General features: G+C 37.1%; 1 protein-coding gene across 1 annotated transcript in view; it reads right to left on the bottom strand.

The window, feature by feature from the left end:
* Window positions 1–4,315: 4,315 nt before the first annotated feature.
* EXOC2 (exocyst complex component 2) overlaps window positions 4,316–23,265 on the bottom strand; it is a 127,130-nt gene continuing 108,180 nt past the window's right edge. The window contains exons 24-28 of the mRNA XM_068198379.1: window positions 15,146–15,201; window positions 12,055–12,177; window positions 9,707–9,768; window positions 7,788–7,847; window positions 4,316–5,874 (exon numbers count right to left, since the gene is read on the bottom strand). Of these exons, the coding sequence (XP_068054480.1) occupies window positions 5,781–5,874; window positions 7,788–7,847; window positions 9,707–9,768; window positions 12,055–12,177; window positions 15,146–15,201 (395 nt within the window). The 3' untranslated portion in view covers window positions 4,316–5,780. The remainder of the gene's footprint in view (window positions 5,875–7,787; window positions 7,848–9,706; window positions 9,769–12,054; window positions 12,178–15,145; window positions 15,202–23,265) is intronic.

Here is a 23,265-nt window from a genome sequence, read left to right as displayed (position 1 = left end):
GTCCTGCAGCAGATCTGTCGATGCAGCTGCTCCAAAAGCTGTTCTGTGCAGTGATAAATGCCACAAACTGTGGCATTTAAGTTACTCACCAAGGCACATTGTTTTAAAAGACTTCAAGGTTGCACTGGTGATTCTCCAAAGGAAAGCCCCCTTGGGTTGTCACGTAATACTGAAAGGAGTATATAATTTACATGATAAACACCTTGTTCTGAAATAATTATAACATTTTGGACCCACTCTCTTAATACCTTCGTTAAAGACAAGCTTTTAAATCTCTGAAGCTCAAAGCAGCACAAGAGAAATGGAACTGAATTGCACATATCTCCTCTTTAACCGTTGGCAGCACTATATAAAACCAGAACTTAAACAAGGTGAAGACAGAAATGGCTATCGTGTTCCCTTATGAAACTCCGTTCCCTGTTACTCCCAGTTTGCCTTTAATTTCATGCCAAAAAAACTCTAGTAAGTGATGCTAAGTCAGAAAACAGCCTGTCAACCACATGAAGCCAAAATACTCAACATGTAACACAGCTCGTGCAAAATTATTTTTGCCTATAATTAACCATCTAGCTCCCTTTTTTATGGCTCTCTTTAAGAATGCTGAAGGGAGCAGAGTGTCCTGTGTTAGCACTGCAGAAGCATTTCTAGCTATGGCCAAACTCATGTGTGCACTCTGTACTAATGTTTGATACAGAAAACCAGGAGAACCGCTAATGAGGCCATAGCAGGTAACTTGGACCATCTCTTTATCACTATATGGACAGGCTGGAACATAACTAAGGATGTTTTTATCTTTGAGTGGTAAACACACCAAATTCTCTCCTGTAAGTCTTTTAAAGGAATTTACAAGTTACAATTATTTTTATTTTCAGATGAGTGTAGTCACCCAGAACTCCCCCAGTTACACAGCTAGACCAGAAATGCCAAAGGACCAAAGTCCTAGTTGAAGTCTATCATCACGTTAAACAAATTCCCAAATATTTCACCCTATCTGGAAGGCTGACTAATTCGAATCATATTTGCATCTTACTAGTTAAATAATGCATGTGCTGTGCCTTGTTTTGACAGTCAGAGTCTATTACTAACTCCTGACTAATGCTAAAATTTTAAGTGCCATACAGGAAGTACAGTTCTTAAGAACCAGAAGCAGATTGCAGATACTAGATATCCTCAGGGGTCTCTTCCTCTATCCCTGGATAAGATGCACCTCATCAATCTGATCCAGAGAGCCAAAGCTTTACAAGGTTAAAGATCCAGATGTGAATTCTGAGTCTCAGGCTTCAGCAGGGGCACTGCATTCAATTTTCAATTTCAGTGTGTCCTGATGAGGTTAAAGATCTTTTCCTTCTAATTTTTATAAATATTATGTAATGCTAAGAGCAAAACAGCAGTTATGTTTATAGTGTGTAAAACATGCCAGCTCCCTCATTTCTAGTGAGACCAGAAATCTGTTTGGATACAAAGATCAGTATTTGCATCTATTGACACAATCCTCATTTATTTATTTTTTATTAATTTATTATTAATTATTATATTATTTATTTATTTAATATCCTCAGGAAAAACACAGCTAAGAGCATTTTAGCTGGACACATCCAAAGCTGTGGTCTGGAGTTGACTTAAATGTGGTCTGGCAGTAGGTTTGGAAGTATAAATCCCCTGTGCAGGACTGTCTCTGATAATTATGGTAACAATGGCAAAAGATTCTTGAAGCTTCCTTCTTCATAGGGCCAAAACTATATCTAGGAAACTGCAATCTTCTACCCTTTCTTGATTAGAAACAGAAAATGCCTATCAGGACCTTCAACATTAAAGAGGAGTTGGATTTCAATACAGAATCACAGAATAATGAGGTTGGAAGAGACCTCTAAGATCATCAAGTCCAACCTATGCCCTAACACCTCAATTAGACTATAGCACCAAGTGCCATGTCCAGTCTTTTTTTAAACACATCCAGAGATGGTGATTCTACCACCTCCCTAGGAAGACAATTCCAGTACTTTATTATTCCTTCTGTGAAAAATTTTTTCCTAATATCCAACCTGTACCATCCCTAACATAGCTTGAGACTGTGTCCTCTTGTCCTGTCAGTTGCTGCCTGGTGGAAGAGACCGACCCCCACCTGTCTACAACCTCCCTTCAGGAAGTTGTAGAGAGCAATAAGGTCACCTCTATGCCTCCTCTTCTCCGGGCTAAACAACCCCAGCTCCCTCAAACATACCTCACAGGGCTTGTGTTCCAAGCCCCTCACCAGCCTTGTAGCCCTCCTCTGGACGCGCTCAAGCATCTCAACATCCTAACATTCAATGTTAAAAAGGAGTTGAGTTTGTGCATACTTTTATGATACATTTCTTAGGGCATTGCTTAGCTAAGTATTAAGACTTTTGCACGTAAGGGAAGTTTTGCTTCTCAAGCTCAGCAGTGAAAGAGCTCCATGAAATTCTTCTATCATGATTTTTTAGAATATTGCCATTACCTCTGCCTTGGTATCAACAATCAATTCTTATTTTTTCTCCTTGAACATACATAGGCCTATTCCATCTGTACGTCACTACTTACCAATAAAGCAGGGAAACATGCTAGTGCTTCAGAAATGTTTTTTGGTTCTGGATGGTGAAAGGCCGCCTGGGTAGAAAACAAAAACAAATCTCATCTTCACCATAAAGTACTCTCTCTTCAGGGAGATGCAACAGCTTTGGCAAAGGTTGAGAGACTGGACCTGTTTTACAAGGCCAACAGCCACATGTTATGGAGCAGTCAAAAATCCCCTGCAAAGCACAACTGCTGCTTATTTCCCCCTCTGTTGCTATACAGTGAAAATAAACTGCTCAGAGTCCTGGGAAGATGCAAGGGGTTTAGCACACAGAATTCAACATGCCTGATCCTCAGTCATCTCATGCCTATTCTTATCCTTAAAATTCAGCACAGGCATGAAATTAGCAGGACTCTGGTTCTTTCTGGATTAATAAACCAAGGGGCTTTTTAAAAGCTATAGGAAGATGTTAAACTTGAACAATGACACACTATGAGCATATTTCATCAATGATTTCTAAAGAATGTCAATTAAAAAAACATTTTGTGAGTGAGAAGGAACAGGATTTCTTCATTCTTTTATGATACTAATTTGAGCTATTCCATTTAGTTAACCCCCAGATATGTAATGACTTTTCCTTATATTTACAAATTTTTTCCATCGCTTTACAGAGGGATTAAAATATTTTCTCCTGTCTTGTTCCCTAATTACATTGATGCAGCATTTGCATTTTAGTTCCTCTTTGCCCACCTCTTGAACTACTCATGACTAATCAAAATAAATGTCAAAACACAATAATAGAAGAATGCCTCAACATCTCCAGAGGCTGAATATCTCAACACAGCATATTATGGTTGAATTTTCCTGTAAGTCTTTACTTTAAGTCAGATATATTATGCAGCCTTATTACTCTCTATATTTTTCACTTTTGTAAGAAATAAAGCTCTCAAGGCTTTTATTTCAGTGACATTTTTTTCCCAGTTTGTATCATTTTTAGATTTTTCTAGAGGTTCAAAGTTCATGTAATAATTCACTTTATTTTCCCTTGTACTTTTTTCAGCATTTACCTTGCTTTAAATGTCAGAGCCTTTCACTTCTGTTACTTTGATTTCCTTGCTGCGTCTCTTCTCTGCAAGCTGTAACCGATGGTATATTCTGGTGTGGTCTCCCTGTCTTTTCCCACTTCCAACAACCCTTTTAAAACCTAATTGTATCTTCTAACAGCTTTTTATTGTAAAATCCACACCGACCACTTCTTGTTTTTTGTAATTTTCTTTTCAGAGGAACTGCAGCCTGCTGTACATTGGCTATGAAGCCTCAGCAGTCCCAGCATCCCTTCCACGCAAAGGGATTCCATTACCTCCTGTTGCAGCATGATGCTCACTGACTTCCTTAATCCACAAAGTGGATTTATTCAGATGCAGTGCTCTGACTTGACTGTGAACATTTATTCATATCAGATGGGATTCAAGGAATGTTTTGATCAATTCCACATTATTCTCGTTGCTGTCAATGAGATGTTCTGAAGCGTAAGTTACTTCAGAGAAGCACCTACACGAAAGTCTGACTTCAGGTTCTTAAGACAAGCAACAAGCTGCTGCAGAAAAAGATGAGTAAGAGAATGATCTTAAAATAAAGAGATGTCTAAATGTATGTTCAGACAGTACAGGCAACAGATTAGGTTTTCAATACTTAGAACATGCCCGATATGAATATAGAAATTGTAGACTGGCTAAATTCAAAGAAATAATATTTCTTGGAAAGTTAGGAATTCAGAAGATCTTTTGACCATATTTCTTAATATTTTATTATTGTGAAGTGAAATCTTTTACAGAACTGGATTACTATTTCAGTTAATATCAGCCGTTAAGACTATGACCATCGTAGAATGGACAACATTTAACAAAACAACATTGATCCAGGTACTTAATGATAAAAACATATATTTGAAGTCTCACACTTCCATTCAACATGCTGCTACTACTTACACAAAACTTTTTAACAAGTAACTACATGCGCTTCAAACTTTCTCCAAAATTAATATATACGAATTGTACACTGCATTTTTAAAGCACATAATTGAACTGGCAGAATAAATGAGGTGACATTAAGAAATTGCTTGAAAACTATCCAGTATTCCTGAAATGATTTATTCAAAATGACTGCAATTACAGAAAGAATATATTATTACTGCATTATTTAATTCCAAGCCATGATATCAGTTATAAAATTAAACCCATTTGTTACCCCCAAAACAACAGCCGCCAAACTGTTCTTCTCTCCTGAATCCCTATTTCCCCCCATATAAATCCAATAACTAGTGAGGAAGAGAGGACTGACTAACAAGAGGAAGACAGTGGTAGTAAGCCTGTAAGAGCAAGGAAAGACAGTAAGAGTAAGAAGGAAGAAGCAAAACAAATGACATATTGTGCTCCTCCTTATATGTGAGAAGCTATTAACTATCCAACGCCTTAACACCAAAGAATACTTTACCTGGACATTTTTTCTACTGATCTTATAAAGTCTGAGTGCTTTTCTGTTAATTGCCAATGAAAGCAGATTTCAGATGTGAAGGTTACTATCAATACTCAAACAGAAGGGAGAAACACGAGAGGCAGCAACATATTTAATTAAAAATAAGTAAGAAAATACCCCCCCTCCCCAAGAAATCAGATGTACAAACACAGAAACTGTAGATGAGAAAAAAAAAGAAGTTACCATTTTTAAATGCAAAAGAAGCAGTGTACTTAATATGTTATCTGGACATTTATGAGTCAGCTCTAGGGGAGATGCTTAATATATACTTTTTGACAGTTTATAGAATTTGTGTCTTCCAGTCACTTCAGTATCACTCTACACCTAGAAATTAAGATTGATACACTGAACAACATGAGTAATACTCAAGTCTGAGCTGACATTTGCTAAAAATATATTTCAATGTATTTTTAACAAGTGAAACTGAGACTGTAGAACAATTATGAATATTTCTTCATGAAAAAGTGTATGTAAACAAAATTGACTTAATTCCTTCCACAGAGTGAAATACAGTAGACAGAAAACCACTTTATCAAAGTATGTAGGAACACAAGTCTCACTCAGCAGGACACCCCATAACATTACTGAGAAAGTTGTATTTCAATTTATTTTCCAGTGGAATTATTTTTAGGTTTTTTAGGGTGTTCAAAGGAATTGAAGTAGTCCAGAAAAAATGTACAATCTTTAAGCACATTTGTCTGCATTGTGTTGTCTATGTTTTCATCATGGCTGATGAAGAAGTTTGGAAACAGGTCAGCTGCAAGTGCATGCTGCTTTTGAACTTATTTAGCAGCTCTTCTAGTAACCTGTAAAGGGAAAATAGTTACAACTTTAGAAGATTCTGAAAAGGGAACAATTACTGCAAATTTTGATTATTCTGTCTGCGACTTCAGGTACACTGTCTGCTTTTCTTGTGTAGCTGGAATTGCAAATTTCGGTTCTCGGCCTTGTCTTTGGAAGGTATTTGTAGACTTCTCTTAAGTATTACAAGTGAAAGATCAGAGATATTATGACTGTTCTAGGAGAAACATTAATTCACTACAATCATGTTGTTTGGCCCTAACAGATAAACTGTGTATGAGTTCATTTGGGGGCATAACAATAGTTAATGTGCATCTACCCAGCTGTCAAGAAAGAACCTGGTGCAGTGGATAATATTTATTATAATCCACAAACTACAGATGTAAGAGCATTGGTGTTGATGGGCCTGTTGCAGAAAATATTGACTGTAACACTGGAGATGCATTAAGCTGTTTTTCAGTCTTGGCTGGGTGTTTTATTTTCTCCTTTTTCTAGGGAATAATGTGATTGACCTCTGAACTTTCTGCCCTATTTCAAAAGCAAGCCATATATCACCTGAACTTTTTGGCATTCTGCATTATTGAACAGTCAGTAACAGAAAAAAAAATACACTGTGTGTTAAAAAAAACAAACTAGCCCAAGAATAGCAACTTAAACCAAAAAAATCAGTATCTGCTTCCTCAGTGGGTCCTCTGGAAAATGATCATGTCCACATGAATCATTTAGCATCATAGTAATGATTGTGAATGAACACACACACAGAGCTCTCAGTCAGAACACAAATGTGTTATTTTACACAAATACATGTAGACTACAATGAGCTGCCTGGAAAAATTACAATTGCCATGTATTGACCTGGGAAACAGAACAAGTTCTGCACTGTCTGGGGCTCAAAACACCGAGGCAGATGTAATAATAATGAAGTTTTTGATTTTCATTTGTCTCATGAAGCTCAGACGCTTGTGACTAAGTGAAAAAAAATTTCTACGGGTGTTTTGGAAAATTTGAGTTAAAAGATCTCTCTTTATTCAAAACTGATTTTTAACTTTAATAAAGCCTTAGAGCTAAGTAAGATAAGGCAGTATCTTGAGACTTCTTGTGGCTAGAGAAGAGCAGGTTCAACTACATAGACAGAGGATATCTGGAAGAAGGCACAGACCACAGAGCATGAGTTACAGTGTCTCTTCATGTGTCTACAAAATATTCTAAATACTCACTTCTAAGTGCAAACTAATTTGATGCAGAAAAGTACAACGAAACCAATCTCCAGTTTAAACCATCTATACTAACACTACTCATTACAAATCTGTCCTAGTTTTACTCTCTATTATGCTGTGGTTGTAAAATAGACTACCAAATACCAGGCTGGGCACAGCAAAGCAACCTGTTTGTCAAAGGTCATCGTGGTGGAAAAGGAAGAACCCAAAATTCCTTCTTCTGATGTTAATAAAGAACCACAGACCCTCCTTATTTGTTTTTGAAAGGAAACATGCCAGTTTTACGAGCTCCCCATATATCAGCTTGCAAAAGCCTGAACTTTGTTCTTGGCCATTTTTAAAATTGCTACTAACTTCAGTAAAACAATACAATGGAACTCAGAGAAACCCTAAAATTCACAAGGAGGACTGAAATAGACTGATACAAGAAGAAAAATACAAAACTACACTGAACTGCTAAGACTAGGATGGACAAGCAGGATATGTCACAAAGCCATTGGCTCCTCTGGGTAATTTAATGGGCCATGAACGAGGCAAGGAATGAGCTTATTCTTGACTCTGTCCAAAAAGGCTTCTGCTCTGTAATTCAGAAGAGTCAAATATGGCAAAAGTTAAGCCTTTTATAATAAAGTATTCTTACAAGAGTAAAAAGCAATGGCTCCAAAGACCATAAAGGAAACAAGAGGGTGCATTGTACTTACTTCCTGTCAGTTCCACTTGAGAGCTGAGGCAGGGCTTCCAAAGCTTGCTTAAAGCTTGATCTGCAAGGAAAACAAAAATACTCATATTCTGCTAGTACAAGACTCAGCATTTACTCAGCAGTTTCTCTCTATAAATCCTTCAGAGAGATGCTATATTTTATCCATTTTTTTTTCAATAAATTGACAAATATTTACCTGAGACCTGACATTCATATGCAAATTGAACATTAAATAGTCATGGGGTCAAGCATGTATCTTGACATTCCTAATGTGATGTACATCATCCATCAACAGGAAATGTTAAATCAGCAGCTCACTGAAGACTGTCACATCCTGGACTGTTCAAAAATTAACAGGTAGTGGCCAGCCTGCCTTCTGCCTAAAACTAAGTGACCATCAGTGTATGAAGAACAGATAAAACATTGATTTTGTCTCTCTGTGCTTAGCAGACAGACCACTGCACTCTGCCTTACAGAAGGGTGCCTATGAAGAGTATTACAGAGGGTTTGCATTGAGGTAACAGAGTCATAGAATAATTTAGGTTGGAAGGGACTTTAGGTCCAACCCTGATCTCAAAGCAGGGCCGATTTCAAGGGTAAAGGAGATTTCGTTGGGCCATTATCCAGTCAAGTGTTGAGTAAATCCAAAAATAGGGTTTCCACCCCATCCTGGGCAACAGGAGTGGAACAGAAATGAGGGAACAATGCAGTACCTGCATAGATAGGTAGAATCTTGTAAGCAAAAGATTAATATGGTGACTTGTGGCAACTACTGCTAGTAATAAGTTCAGGGACAAAAAGCCTCTATGAAGCTCTGGCTTTCAGGGTTCACTGTGCTTTGCCCTATTACCGATAATATAATTTCCATTTTATCCAAACTGAGCCAGTGCCAAGTAGTTTTCTTATAGTAGTTTTTCTTTTAGAGGCCTTTTCACTATCAGAATAGGGAACTGAGTACTCTGAATTGGAATGCAGTGACACCAGTGGACTCTGAATTGGAATGCAGTGACACCAGTGGACACTATGTGTGACTCTATGAAGACACATTAAGACTGCAATGTCTCCTACAAAACTGTTGATTAGGTAAGATGACCAAATTACCAAGTAGTGCCAATCTTAAAAGAAGTGAAGGTAATTAAAAAATGAATGAGTCTGCCTGTATCCAATCCCCACCATAATCACCTAGAAATTTAAATCAATCAGCTTTACTCAAAACTGCTGAGAGCTATCATAGCCTGTTTTTACATGCCTTGGCTGCATCAACCACTCATGGTGCTAATGCTTTTCCTTCTCCCTTTATATTAATGTATGAGTGTCCCCCACATTATTTATCTTTGGTCTTGCCTCAGTGAGAAATGATAAATTGCTGAAAGACTTTTGAAGGTGTTGATTCTAGGAGACAGTGTGAAGCTGAATTCCCTTTCCCTGATTAGGTGTGTGGAGAAGGAGCAGGGTATTATATAAGCCTATGGAGAGCTGTAATTCTCCATAACCCTATAAGGGGACCTGCCAGTATCTGGATCTGTAGACTCTGATGAATCTGGCAGGTTATTTGTTTTATGTTTTATGAGATTGCTGTGAAAAACTGGATAAAACTCATCAAGATCTGCTTGTGTCTGGCTTTAGCATAGTTATCCTCACCAGCTACACTGCTGTTAAACAGTTTTACAATTTGTTTTTGGTGGCAAATATTAGTTTGTGTCTAAAAGTCCAAGTGAAAACCAACAAAAAAGTAACTTTTCTTTCAACTGATAAAATCTTGCTAACAACTGATAAAATCTGTTTTTTGTATATTTACACAGTAGATCATACATTCTATTTGAAGCAAAATTCCTTCACTCTAAATTTACATTATGTGTTTTTGCATGTTTACCAAGGATTCCATTACACTGCAAAAACTGACACTACAGCACAACTTACTTGCTTTCAGGTGTTAGGTATATGGCCACTGTATCCCTCAAAGCACAGATTTCAAGTTTTGCCTGAAGACAGAAATACAAATATTGAAAAAATGACACAATGTCCTTTCAGCAAGTATATACAAGTATCCCAAAGCTTCACCTTCTTGAGAGGCAAATACTATTGCACTCTGCCCTTGTAAGCAGCCTTGGCTTTTAACAGTTTATTTCCTGTATTCTTTGTTGCCATGCTACTCTTTCAGGAGACTGCTCAAAGGAACAATTTCATACTTTTGATTCAAGTCAAACTGTTCACATGGTCACTGTGTAGTAGTCAAAAAACACTGGTTTGTCTCTCAGTAACAGTAACAAATCTTTAATTCTGTTTCATCTTTTCTGTACTGTGATAGAAAGAGAGATGCAACTTTTTAATTTTTTTTTAAATTTAAATACAGTGAGCCTAACTTCTCACAGCACTGCTTAGCCAGGGAGAAAGGAAACACAAAAGTACAAAAATATGTCAATACACATTTTGTGCTTGGTTCTTCTGGTGAATCTATTTTTTTCCATCAGATGAGGAAGTAGAATGATGGTACTTTGTTTCTTTTGTGTCACCTGGAGGGCATAAGAGCTTGGGGATTTTATTCCTGCACTGTACTGTGTGCCCAGGTATTAATTTTCACTTAGGCAAACTGTGGAGGAGACTGAACTCACAGATTAACTCTGTGAACTCCTGAACTCTTCATAGATTTCATAGATCATCCATTGGTCTTTGAAAAAGCTATCATTATCATCACAACTTTTATATGAAATAGAAACATTCTGCAAGAGACCCTGAAATAATTTAATTTAAAAATACAAAGTGAACTTCATAAAAATTAACATTCTGTTCTTCTAAGCATAAATATGAAATTTAATCCAGTTAGACATTACAGTAACTGATCTACATTTACACACAACATTAATCTTCCAAAACAAAACTTTTAAAAATGCAACACAGACAACTAATTCCACTTCTAATGAAAGCCTTGGGCTTTTAGGTATCTCCCTTGTCTATCCTCTAGGTAGGAAGTCAGGTAAAATTTATGCTTTTTTAGAGCCAGAACTTTCTGGCACAAAATATAACATAGACACTCCAAATTTTATACTCATAAGAAATGCTTTTCTCAACACAAAATATTTTACCTCTTTGGTATAGTGCTCCATGCTCAGGAGTTGTGAACTTTTTGAAGTTCTGGAGTCTTTTTGGCATTTTAGGAGGTACCAGTACCCCATTCTCAAGTACCACAGCCTAAGTAAACCTGGTGGAAGGGTGAGCCCGGCAAAACTGTGGGTCATGGGATGTGGGAATACAGAGTGAAACTTGAATGAGAATTTTTTGTTCAGCCTAACAAGGCTTGGATGACTCTCATGCTGCCGCTTGCAGACAGGATTTTCCATGTTCAGAGGAACAGAAAATAACCATGAAGGACAAAATTACAGTAAGGAGAGAAAAGCCTTTCAATTACAGGCTTAGGCAGCAAGTCCCTACAGTGGGTTGTTTAACCAGACAAAAGGGATATAGGCATAGCTTTGTTGTTCTTCATGGATTTGGTTTAAATATGGAGTTAATCACTTGGCTGCGATCTTCCTATACTAATTCTCTGTCCAATGCCAATACTAGCAGCAACTGGAAAACAAGGCTTACCACTGGATATTATTTTCCCATCACAGTGCAAGAATGCTGTCATGTACAATGAAAATAGAGAGTATGCTCTTTTTTGGTTACAGCCATAGCAATCTGACTCAAAGGGATTTTTATAAAAAGGTATTTTTCTTAGAGTCCTTTAAAGCTTACCCAATAGCAAGTACAACTACCAATGCAGCTGTAAATAAAGCCTAACAAGACAGCAAAGCTAGTCTGCCCATGTTACAGCAGCATGGTATTTTAGAAAGAGTAAAACAAACAAGTGACTAATCCTGCAAAGTCTTACAAGATCCTACTGCATCCTGTTTTAGGGATTTTTAAATCTCAAAATATCACTACTTTGTTTTTTTTTTTCTTTTAAAGTGATTTTTTTTAATGTCAGGCCAAAGAGCGTATTTGACAGTATTTCAAAAAGATACCATTATGATGCTTTTTATCTCATAGAATACAGGTAGCCTTTTAATGCTGTCTAATACAAAGATAACCCTAAAATATAATAAACCCAAGAACCAGTATGCCAAAGGGTATTCATCCATAAATATGAAATAGTTTGTAAAATAATCCTTTTTAATCTCCTTGCTTTCACTGCTACAATAAATCAAACAAATACCCAGATTATGCCTCTGTCTGTTATTCTCAGTTTTCTAGATTCAGATGTTTGGCAGTACAAAGTACTCAGGTACCTGTAAAGCTCCATTTTTGCTGAAGGATGAAACACACTGCATCAGTCGACTCAGCTCTTCTGACACTGCTTCTACAACCCTTGACATTACCCGAGGAACTAAGTCTTTGGAAATGGTAAACACCTAAGTTTAATGAAAAGAACCATGAGCACAACACCTGCATTAACAAAAATATTTTCAATACTAACATTTCAATAAAAAACATGAACCTCTTTGATTGAAAGTTCTCCTTCATTTTTATCAACATACCAACAATTCAAAAGAAACTAGAATATGAAAGATGTATTTTGATGCTTGTCCTGCACTTCGACCCTCTGTTAACAGCAAATTTGGCTATGTGATTTGTAATAACCTTCTTGCTATACCAAAAGGCAGCTAGACTTCAAAATAGGTGCTTTTGGCTGATGGATGCAGGTAGTCAGGCGGCTGTAGACAGACTGCTGTCTCATAGATAAGCAGCTTTGATTCAGAGTTGTGTGTCTGACAGCTACACATTCAGCCACTTTCTACCCATATATTTTGCTATTTCTTCTAGACTCCTTTATATTTGACCACTGTTGAATGGCTAGTGTTGTTATACACTATGGCAGAGATAAACATTTGACAGCCTGTGCAAATATGAGGGTGTCAATAGATTTTCATTTAGACTCTGCCACTGCTGCCATTTATTAGGTCCCTGGCAAAAAAAAACCTTACTTGTTTTCCCATGCATCAAGACAATCTTTTTAAACAATAATTTGTATAACTTTTAAAAGTGGCATGTTCAGAATAGTAACTGCAACACAAAGTTATTAAATCTATGCTTGAAGCAAAATATGACGAGACTAATCTTCCTTAAAGGGAGCTTTACAGAAGTGAGAAATTGTTGTGGATTAAAAAAAAAGAAAGTATGATTTTTCTATAATGAATTCGGGAAAATGCAGGCCAAGAGGTTGGAATATAGGAGGAAGTGAGATTATAGGTTAGACATACAAAACTTGTGTCAAAGCCTAAAGGTGATGATAAAGCTGCATTGAACTGCACAGGGCTGGGAGAGAAGATGACACATGAAGCTGGAGTGGTGTATGTAAGCTTAAGTATGTGACTGGAGTGGTACAAGAATGAAAATGAGATGTATAAAGTTTTGAAACATTTCCCCAGTTTCTGCTTTGAAATATTCTGAAGAATTAAGTAGTGGATTTTTTTTGCTGGAATACCTTTACTTTTACGCAAAGTTTAGATCCCATGTATGACAAGGAAATTTACTAACTGACAGAAGATATTAATACATATGTGTAAAAATTAACAAGGAAAAAAAAAAACAAAGAAAGAACGATTCCTACAGAGTTTTCAGTGATTTAAATAAAGAATTGTGTAGCAGGCATCCCATAAGGCTGACCATTCCAAAAAGCAGGTCTGCACCACAGGCCAAGTACACTGACCCCATAAATGTCAGCTACCAGCTGTTACCAGTGCTGGAAAGGGGTCATCTTACTCAGCACCAAACATTGATGATCAATTCAACACAAACATACCAGGAACATGCCCAAAGATCTTCTACTGAGAAAAGGATATTTCTGCCTGCAATGAGCATTCTTGAGTTACTTCACCGAATCCAAGAAAAATAATTGTCAGCAAGGGTGATTCATCACAAATTTGCAATAAGAAGCCCTTATTTTGATTTCAGCTAAATTTGAATTCAAAGGTAGAGAAACAATTTTCTTTCCATTTCAGTCTATCCTTGCTGCTCATCTGATGGTTAATTTTTGCTGTTTCAAAATACAGAAACTTGCTGCCTTGCTAACTAAACTTAAACCTGACCCAGCTTAACAGAATTTCACCAGTGGAAGTGGGAGTTTCGTCTTGACACACCTTCTCATATTTCTGTATATTTCACATCTAGAAATTTACTAGGCAATGCTATTTAGGCCAGTGACAGTATCGGTCTCAATGAAGAGAGCACAGCAATGCACCTTTCTGCTGCAGCATTTTAACAAGTATGCATGTTTACAAGCCTAGCTCAATAAGTCACAAATTACTTTAACTTTTTTAAAGCAAAACTTCCAATTTCCATTTAATCAATTTCCACTAAACTGAAAAGCAATATTAAAATTTTGTATTATGTTGGTGTATGTTTTTAGTGTTTCTTATTCCCTCATTTGGAAGCATTTGGTAAAACCACAATGCTTCTGTGAAAATGCTTCTGCTATAATGTAACACTGAAACAGTATCAAAAATACTGCAAGACAAATTTGAAGTTCCTGAAAATATTTTAATTTATACGAATCCTTGTAATTTAAGAAGGAATAAGAAAAGTAAAAGCCTCAAGTGAATCTCATAATATTTTAATTACAGGGAAAAGTTAGAGCAGCCATATTTGTGGTATTTTGGAAGGTAAGAGTAATATTACTACCAATGCTTCTACCAGGAGCAACAGTAATCTGTTAACACTCTTGATGATTAGAAGGAGTGATTACGTAAAACATAGGCTCTAACTTAAAGAACCATAGAAAATTCCTGCATACAATCCCAAAAGGCTAAATAATTGCAGCCCCTTCGAGCTCATTATGTTATAAGCAATGTTTTAACATGCATTCCCTAGCCTAGGTAGCCATTACTTAGGTATTTCAAGCAGTATTTGTGCTTACAAAGACTGTAAAACTTTCTGTGTTTAGCCTTCCTATTTCCACTGTATGTAGAAGACTGACATATATTGGCTTTTCACTCTGAGTGGCATGTGTTGAACATTTCCTTCAAGGTGAAACAGAAGTTAATTTACAGATATTTTGGAAAATAAAGATAATCAGAGAAAGAGAGCATCATAACTAGCCATATATCTATGTAATATCTGCATGGAAAGGGAGAATTTAACTTTAGCATTTGGCTTTCCTCTTTATCAGATAATGGAGATGAAAAGGTGTAATGGAGCGTTAGAGAGGATAAACAGGAACTACTCATCTCCTTCTGCCCATATAAGAAGTTATCAGTTGTATAACAGGTTGGCTAAACCTAATCTATAATGAAGACACTTCAATAAAAAAAAATCCAGGATTTACCAGCAAAAGTACACTGAAATTATATAAGCATGAAATGATCTGAAGTTTATCCTCACCTCTGCATGCACAGCAATGATATTCACTAAAGCTTCTTTCAAGTAGTTTCTGACACCTGAAACAAGAGAAACAAAATAATTACTTTCATTCTGTTGTCTCAACACCACCATAATATTTTGCTGTTCAATACTGTACTTTTTATTTTAATTTTTTACTACTACTTTTGCAATCAGAGGCAGAAAGAGAAAGTTCCATAGCCACACCACCAGACTATTTCCTTTTTCAAATCAAATGGAGAAAGGCACATTTCCTTACAGCAGAAGGTTAAAAAAGCCAGTAGGTTCCTGTTTTAGTATTCTTCTCTAGCAAGATAATTTCACCAACTTTGCAATTAATAAAAAACTAGCATTATTAAAAAATACATTCTGGATGCTTTGCTAGGATACACACACCATGGCACAGAACATGCACCAGTTTGATAAGTTCTAAAGAACAAAGTAAAGAGGTTTTGTTTGTATAACAGTCTTCAAGATCTTACTACTTTATCAGCTTCTCTATCTGTGAATTATTACAGATAGGAATAGCAAGGTCTCTTGTTTATCTGAAAGCGGTTCAGAATATATTACTCATGGCAGTTTATAGGAGATGTCATGCCTTAGTAGAAATTTCCTTTTGGGGAAGGTGGAGAAGTCAAATAAGCATTTTCTTGCCAAGCTTATGAAACACTTGTCAATTTACACTAAGAAGTGAATTCTAAACAGAACATCCAGCAGCATGTGCTTTAGTTAGGACAGGCTCTTTGTACTCTCTGCTGCTGTAATTCTGTAACTTTCCCAGCCTGTATTCCAGTCATCTAAGATTTAAAATAGGCAAAAATCTAAAATTGCCTCACTTATTTTTATGGCCACTTTACTCTGTAGGCAAAGGAAAATTAGAAAGCATTCAACTCTTTAGAGTATGTATAAATGCTGTAAGTACAAACAAAGTAACGAGAGAAGGTTAGTGATCCACATGACCTCAACTTCTGATTTTGATTAGTCTACCACAAATCAGAGAAAGTGCAATGACCCCATCTCTCTCTTCAATATAGTCAATCGACAGTAAAATACAAGAATCATGGACAAAGACTGGTGAGACCACACAGCTCAGAGATCACAGTGTGATTAAGGCTAATGCTATAAAAATTATAAACTGAACCTTTAATCAGTTCATCTACTTGCTCCACCTTTCCTCAGATAACACCAATGCAGAAACTTAGTCCTGCTACAAAAAACAGCTTTAAAAAGGGTTACCCGAGATCATCAAAATGAGCTATTCTGTGAAAAGAGTAGTATCTCACCACTGCCACCTCAGTCACGCTCATATCTTTAAACATTGATCCCAGAACTTGCCTCACGATCTAAAAAGGTAACTCTTTTTCTTTGTTAGACAATTACGGATAGAAATTTTATAAAAGCAGGACACAAGGATGACCTGTCCTTGACAGCACAGGACTGTCTTGCATGAGGAACAAACATCTAGGATGTGCAATGGGACACAGCCTGGACGTCAGAAAAATACAAGTCTTTCTCCACACATTCCAAAACATTTCTAGTGCCTTTTCTCTTTACACCTTTATTATTTCCCTTGAAAATTTCAGTAGATTTTTCCATTTAAATTAACCCAAAGACAAGTCATAAAGTATTGTATACCAGCTTGCAAACTTAAAATTTCTTTCATCATAGCAAGGAAGTGAGGGAGGAATAAAACAACACCAGAAATTTTATGAAACTGACTTTTTTCTCCTGCCCTGTAACCTTGCAAAACAAAGCAAGAATGTTACACACCAATACTTGAACCACACCAAAAGATCACAAGTATATGTGGAAATGCAACACCCCCTTCCTTTTTCCTCTTGTACTGTTTTCCTTCTTTTACTTCACTCTGCCCCTGTTGAAATCCTCTGCACACTTCATATCACGGAGGTCAAAATTTGTATCACCTCCCAGAAACAAATACAACTTGACCAGACATTGAACAATGGTCTGTACTGCATATCAAATCAAGAGGTACAGGGTGAATTTGGGAGCTGGTTTGCAGTTAACCTCCAGGTGCAAAGTGTTGCTTTTGGTCTGCAAACCTATGTGGTAGTCACCTTTTGCTGCCTACCAACCTCATCTTGTGACAGAAGGATCTTTCATGTGGAAACTTTGATTTTACTTTTGCACAAATGCTGCACAAGATAAAGACTTTGACAGTCTCCCTTCTCTAGGGATACCTGAGCACTGCCACGGCAAGTTCCTTAGTCAATCAAAATTTCAGTGACCTAAGCAGCATTTCTTTGGCCCAACTGAGTGTTCCTTAAGGAAGTATCTCACTCAAACCCTGCTACTGCTGGGGAGCAGTAAGGATACAGAGAGGGGGCTGCCATGTCAAACATAGAGGGCATGTGTGTCTCCTGCAGAGGTGGCCAGCAGGCTGAGTTGAGAAGAAGTGTTATCAAGGAGGGTGAGTGAAAAGCCCAAGTGGAGAGAGACTGAAGTGGGTTGTGTAAGAGGGTGATGCGGTTCCAAGGAAGAATCCTCATTTCCCACCTATCCCACCTAAACCCCTGAGGTAGCGAGCCTCTTCTCATGCATTCGTGCAACTTGGCTCAGGGTAGCAGCTGCTAATTCTGTCTGCTGCTGTAAGCACCCAAATTAAACAGCTTTTGACTGTGCTAGTGTAAGTTGCCTATCACTGTATCTGCAGAAACTTTCCATAACATATTTCATGAAGAGTTAGTTACCAAGTTGCCATCACTGCTGTAACTGCCTAAGTACTGTTAATTTCTGAAAGCATGAAATACTAATATCAGCAACATTAGCGCCAGGTGTTGAACACCATTGTCTGATGGTTCTCAGCTAAGGTAAAATAGTCAGAATCAATTCAGTAAATGGAATAGAGGGAAGCTATGGTAAGAATTAAGTGAGAGTAGTTTAGTATTGCATATTGTTAGCCTATCCCAGCTGTATGATAAAATTGTTAACTTCAACCTCAGTGAAAGGGCATAAGCAGACATATTTTATCTTCCATCCTTGTAACACACACAAGGACAAATGGGTGAGCTAAGAACTTAAAGAAGATAAGTGCCACTGGGATTACAAGAAATAATTAGGTGTTCCTGACCTTTCATAGCAGGCTCAGTCCTGCAATGACTTCAGGATCAGGCAGCCCAGTACCAGCACAAATATTTCCTCAATTTCTTCGACAGGTTTTACAATTTAAGAGCAAGTAATTCAGCACAAACTGTGCAAAGCTATGCAGTATAGAGACAGTCTATGTATATGAAACTGCAGTTGCCTTAATTGCAGCATTTAACAACCTGGAAGACCTTGTCTTGGTAAGCTAAACAAGTCAAAGACAGAAAGAACATGCAACTGCACTCTAAAAATGCCAGTTAGTGGAACCAAACAGGGAAAGAAGGGACAACAATGCAAGATGAAGAACAACATAGGCACAAGAAAGAAAGAAATGAAGGTATAAATGAAATGACCATCAGTGAAGTTATGCTGGAAATAAAAGGTCTCTGTATAAAGGTTTGCTCTAACTAAGATGCGAAAGATGTAGTTTTATGACAATCATTGCTGTTTGGGGGGGTCAGCTTCCTACTACAAATAGAACTTATGTAAAAAGGGCATTTCCCCCCAGCCCTCCCTTTTATCTTATTCGTGAAGGATTTAATTTTTGGATGTGGAGACAAAGCCAAACATATTGGAATGTCAGGACCTGCAGGCATAGTTAATAACTGTACTATTTTTTTGAAAAGTTACAATTAAACAATATCCCATTTCTGATTTATATCACTGTACTGTTTGTGGCAGGCTTTGCTGAAGCAAAGTATTACTTTTCTGGAGTATGATTCACTAGAAATATAAGCAGTGGCATCCAACTGTGAATTTGTTGTGAAATTCATTTCAAAATGAAAAAATTCTGTTTAGAATAGAATTTTTGTGCAGCTTTCTCTACAACTGTTCAGCAGCCCACGCAATTACAGTTTTTGGGACACCATGCTGCCAGTCCTATTATACAGCACTGAAAGCTAATGCACCTTGTAACTGTAGATTGCAACTATTAGGCTAATCAAGTGAAACATAACATTCTTAAGTCTAAAATACCTCTTATTTAGCATATTGAAGCACAAATACAATGCCTTTCCACTGCTTCTGACAGAAATGTGTTATAGAAAGTCTCAACAAGCCCTTGCAATTTCTCTGAGGAAAATGTTATTATTCTGTTACAACATAAATGCATTCCACTCCCACTCTATTCTTAATACCAAAGACTGACTTGCTGGAATTCTAGCTGCTACTAACAAAGCCCCAGCATTGCTCTAAAGAAAAATGAATGGGAAGACTTAAGAAATAAAAATGAAGGACAATTTCAGCCATCAACTATCACAATGGCTGACAGAAACTTTAAAATAGCATCTTCCAATTTTGGACTCTCCACTGTACTTTTTACCAGAGAAATATATAACAAAATTATCCAATAATCTCCAGTTTATACCACTTATTAATTTTTTTTTTTTTTACAACTTAAACCTGTCAGTCTATGTTTCAAATCAATTTTAGCAACATTGTAAAGCTGTAGCATAGATGACTGTGTGAATGATGGGAAAAGCAGAAGGGAAAAAGGTTTGTGGTTCTGAGGAGTAACAGAAACCAAACTTTTAGCTTGCCAATACAGGAGTCATTCAGGAGATCTTTAGATGGTGTAGTGCTACCAGTTGTCCCACTTGTAGTTAGTTCTCAGAGATATGTTCCCCCAAGTACTTATATGACATCGTTATACTACGAAACCCCCAAAGTGACTGAATAAGCATGAAAGAGCTGGGACTCCAATACCACATGTGTAATTCTAAAACACAAAGAGGCTACAAAAACTTGCATGCAAGAGAAGAGCAAAGGTTGCACACACAGTAAAACTGAACTCATCAGGCTGCTTTTTCTGTGACAGAAGCTAATTTGAGCCTTCAAATGTTCCCAGTCCTTCTACAGTGAATTGATAGTGTGAAGGATGACATGAGCTTCAAACATTTTTTAAGTGTTCTACAGACTCAAGAGTTCAAAGAATGAACTCAAGTTCAGTGAGGACAACTGAAACACACAGGAAATTTTAACCCAGGCAGACAGGGTTTGACAAAATTTTAACTTTTGTGAGATTGGACCCTCATTTAAGATGGACAGCTAGGAATCCAACCTTGCTGCTGCCTCTCACCAAACCAGCCTTTTAGCTTGCCTTTTGTGCAAAAAGGAGGAGGAGAGGATAAATGCACACAACTGTTTAGAAAAAGCAGGTGATGTCAGCAGGTACCTCTGCTTATTAGCAGTAAGCCAGACAAGAGGATGAAAGACTTTGAAGGATCAAAAGAAAAGAAAAAAGGCAAAATTAGTTAAAGAGAAATCATGCAGGAATATTGAAAGCTACTGTTCTTTTCTGGAGGAGCTAGAAAAGCCATCCACAGGAAATTCTACAGTTTGACAACTGCCACTTTTTTTTTTTTTTTTTTTTAATAAAGCAGAGAAGACTGAACAGTTCTTAATATGTCAACTAAGCTACTAGTCCTGTTTCATTTCTGAGTTGACTGACTTATTAGAAACCTAAGCTCAGAAATGAGTGTTGGGTAGGCACAGAGCCACCAATTTAGGCAACAACAGAGAGCATTCTGAGCCCATTCCGTAGGAGGTCAATACTTAACTGGGCAAGCAACCGCTGCTGGTGGTAGCAATGTTTCTTAGTGCTTCTGAAAAGAGAGCACTAAATTTGATGGCCTTAAGGCTTGAGCATGACTTGGTAGAGATAGGAAAACTGATGCCTGGGAGTCTGAAATTTTGCATTTTAAGACACATCCAATTGTACACAGTATTTTTTACAATTTATTGTTCTGTTTGGTGGGTTATGCCAGTAACAGTCAATCAGTCTGAAATCACTGAAACCTTTTTCCTGATTACTTTTAAATGAAAACTTTCTGAAAAAATAATAATGTACAGAATTTGGTAATCCAAAGAGATTAATATTTTTCATACCTAGCTGCAGAATACCAGTAATTGCCTGTTCCTGGACATTTCATTTGCTACTCTGATAGTAAATTTAGAGGAGTGTGAATGTAAAAAGGTATTTAATCTGCTCTGTTTTAATGAAGGAACTGGCTTTTAAATTTTTTTGGTATATATTCTTTTTAGTTACATGACACCCTATTGCCAAATTTAAGTAAAGCGGTATAGGAAATGTTAAATTCTAAGCTTCAGATATATCATGCCAAACTTTACAGCACGTCACACACAAAGTGTTCTGAACTGTATGTCAGTTAAGCTCCCGCAGCTCTTCTGTAAGTTTTTAATCTGCTATGTGAAACTGTTGGGAAAAAAAAGCTGCACACATCTACTGCAAGTCGTTAATCAGTGCTGTGTAGTGCACATTAAAAAAGAAACTAATGAATGGTATCCAAGCCATGTGGATGTAACTTCTTAAAACAGTCTGATTTTTTTAACTGTTAAGTTTCCTCTAGGTTCTGGCTGCATTGCAGCTGCAATAGCAGTATTTGATACCTGCTTTCACTAAAATTATCCTGGCACAATTTCTAGTGTGGTCACATTCTTCCCCAATGCAACTCCTGTTACAGAAGCAGTGCTAGGGGCTAGCAGGATTCCTTTTGGGATGGTGTATTTCTGTAGCTCTTGAAAAGGCAGACTCCTTGCAACACACCAAGTGAGCCCCGTCCTGCCCATGCAGTCCATGGGGGAATTTCAAGCTTAGATGGATGCCTCCTGACAAACCAAGCTGCCCCACACACACCACAGAATTTCACTTTTCAATCTAACCTAAACAACAACTTCCAGCTAAAATCAAGTAATCTCTTTCCAAACCCCAAGCATTTACACAGGTAAGGCAGAATGGGTGGGAGGGGGAAGAGGCTCTACAGAGTAAAACACTGTCTGAGGTCAAAACAGGTCAGTAGAGCAGTCAGCACTGCCTCCATGCAAAAGCTGCTGTAACAATTTTAAAAAAAGGTTAATGGTGCAGATGTGTCTTGGTAGAAAAATTTTAATTTACAAGATCTACAGATAACTCCAGGCTTCCCATAATTATGGATCACTGCCTGACACATCCAGTGCGTGTAAAGATCTATCAACTACCTTATCCTAAGAAATGAACAGGAAGCAGTACAGACTAAAAGTGAAAATTCAAATGAACACCAAAATATTTTTATTTTTAGGCTGCAGAATTCCAAATAAACATGACTTATAATGTACCCTACATGTAAAATATTTCAGACTCAGGGTACTGGACTGTGAAGTACATATAGCAAAAAGCAGCATTATGTTGGTATTGGGAAGGTATTTTTGAAGGAATATTCCTTATATAAAGGAATAAACTTATTACTTGAATTTTTCAGAGCCCTTAATTTGGATTTGAAAAAAAAATTAGACCAATTTGGATTTAGAATTAAGTGCCCAGGATGACATGAAAGAGGCTGACATCTATCTACGAGGACCAACAGCATAGCATGCCTAAGGCTGCATTAAATGCATTTGAAAAAAGGTGTTGGCCCTCAAAACTATTCAGAAATCTAATATTTATAACCAGGGAAAGTTTAATGTGACTGATAGTCTGTTTAACTTTGTATGTTCCCAGAACAACAAACTGTATATGCCTCATTAGAAAAAGCCCTAAATTATTTAATGTTTCTGGAAAATTATTTTAAAAGCTAACAACTATTTGCAATTACTACAGTAAATGTGATACCCCATTTAGAAAAATAGTCTTTTAATTTCCAATCAGCCTACACCTTGCAAGATAGTTCCCTAACCTGTAGGAATAGACAGAAACCTAACTTGTTTGCATGCATAAGCCTTCCATGAAACTACAGCACTGGTACATGAGTTTTTCATGCTATTTTACTGAAGTGCCCCCACCCACACAGTGATATCATCTAACCTGACACCCCACAGATGCTAAAAAAATATGTATTAAAAAAAGTAGAGACGTGACTTGGAATTTCCCCATGGACATAACAAAGCAGCTCACCTTTATTCTTCACAGCAGCACAAAGGTTTCTCCCTTAAAAGACAGTTGATAGGAAATCAGCTACAGCTAACGGTACTACCAGTGTCCTGTTTTCTAAATTAAGGCAGCTAGACAAGCCTGCTTGTTTCTT

This window comes from Anomalospiza imberbis, chromosome 1, assembly GCF_031753505.1.
Source record: "Anomalospiza imberbis isolate Cuckoo-Finch-1a 21T00152 chromosome 1, ASM3175350v1, whole genome shotgun sequence".
NCBI classification, from domain to species: Eukaryota; Metazoa; Chordata; class Aves; order Passeriformes; family Viduidae; genus Anomalospiza; species Anomalospiza imberbis.
The sequence above is the reverse complement of the archived record's forward strand: the minus strand, read 5'-3'. Positions and strand labels throughout refer to the sequence as shown.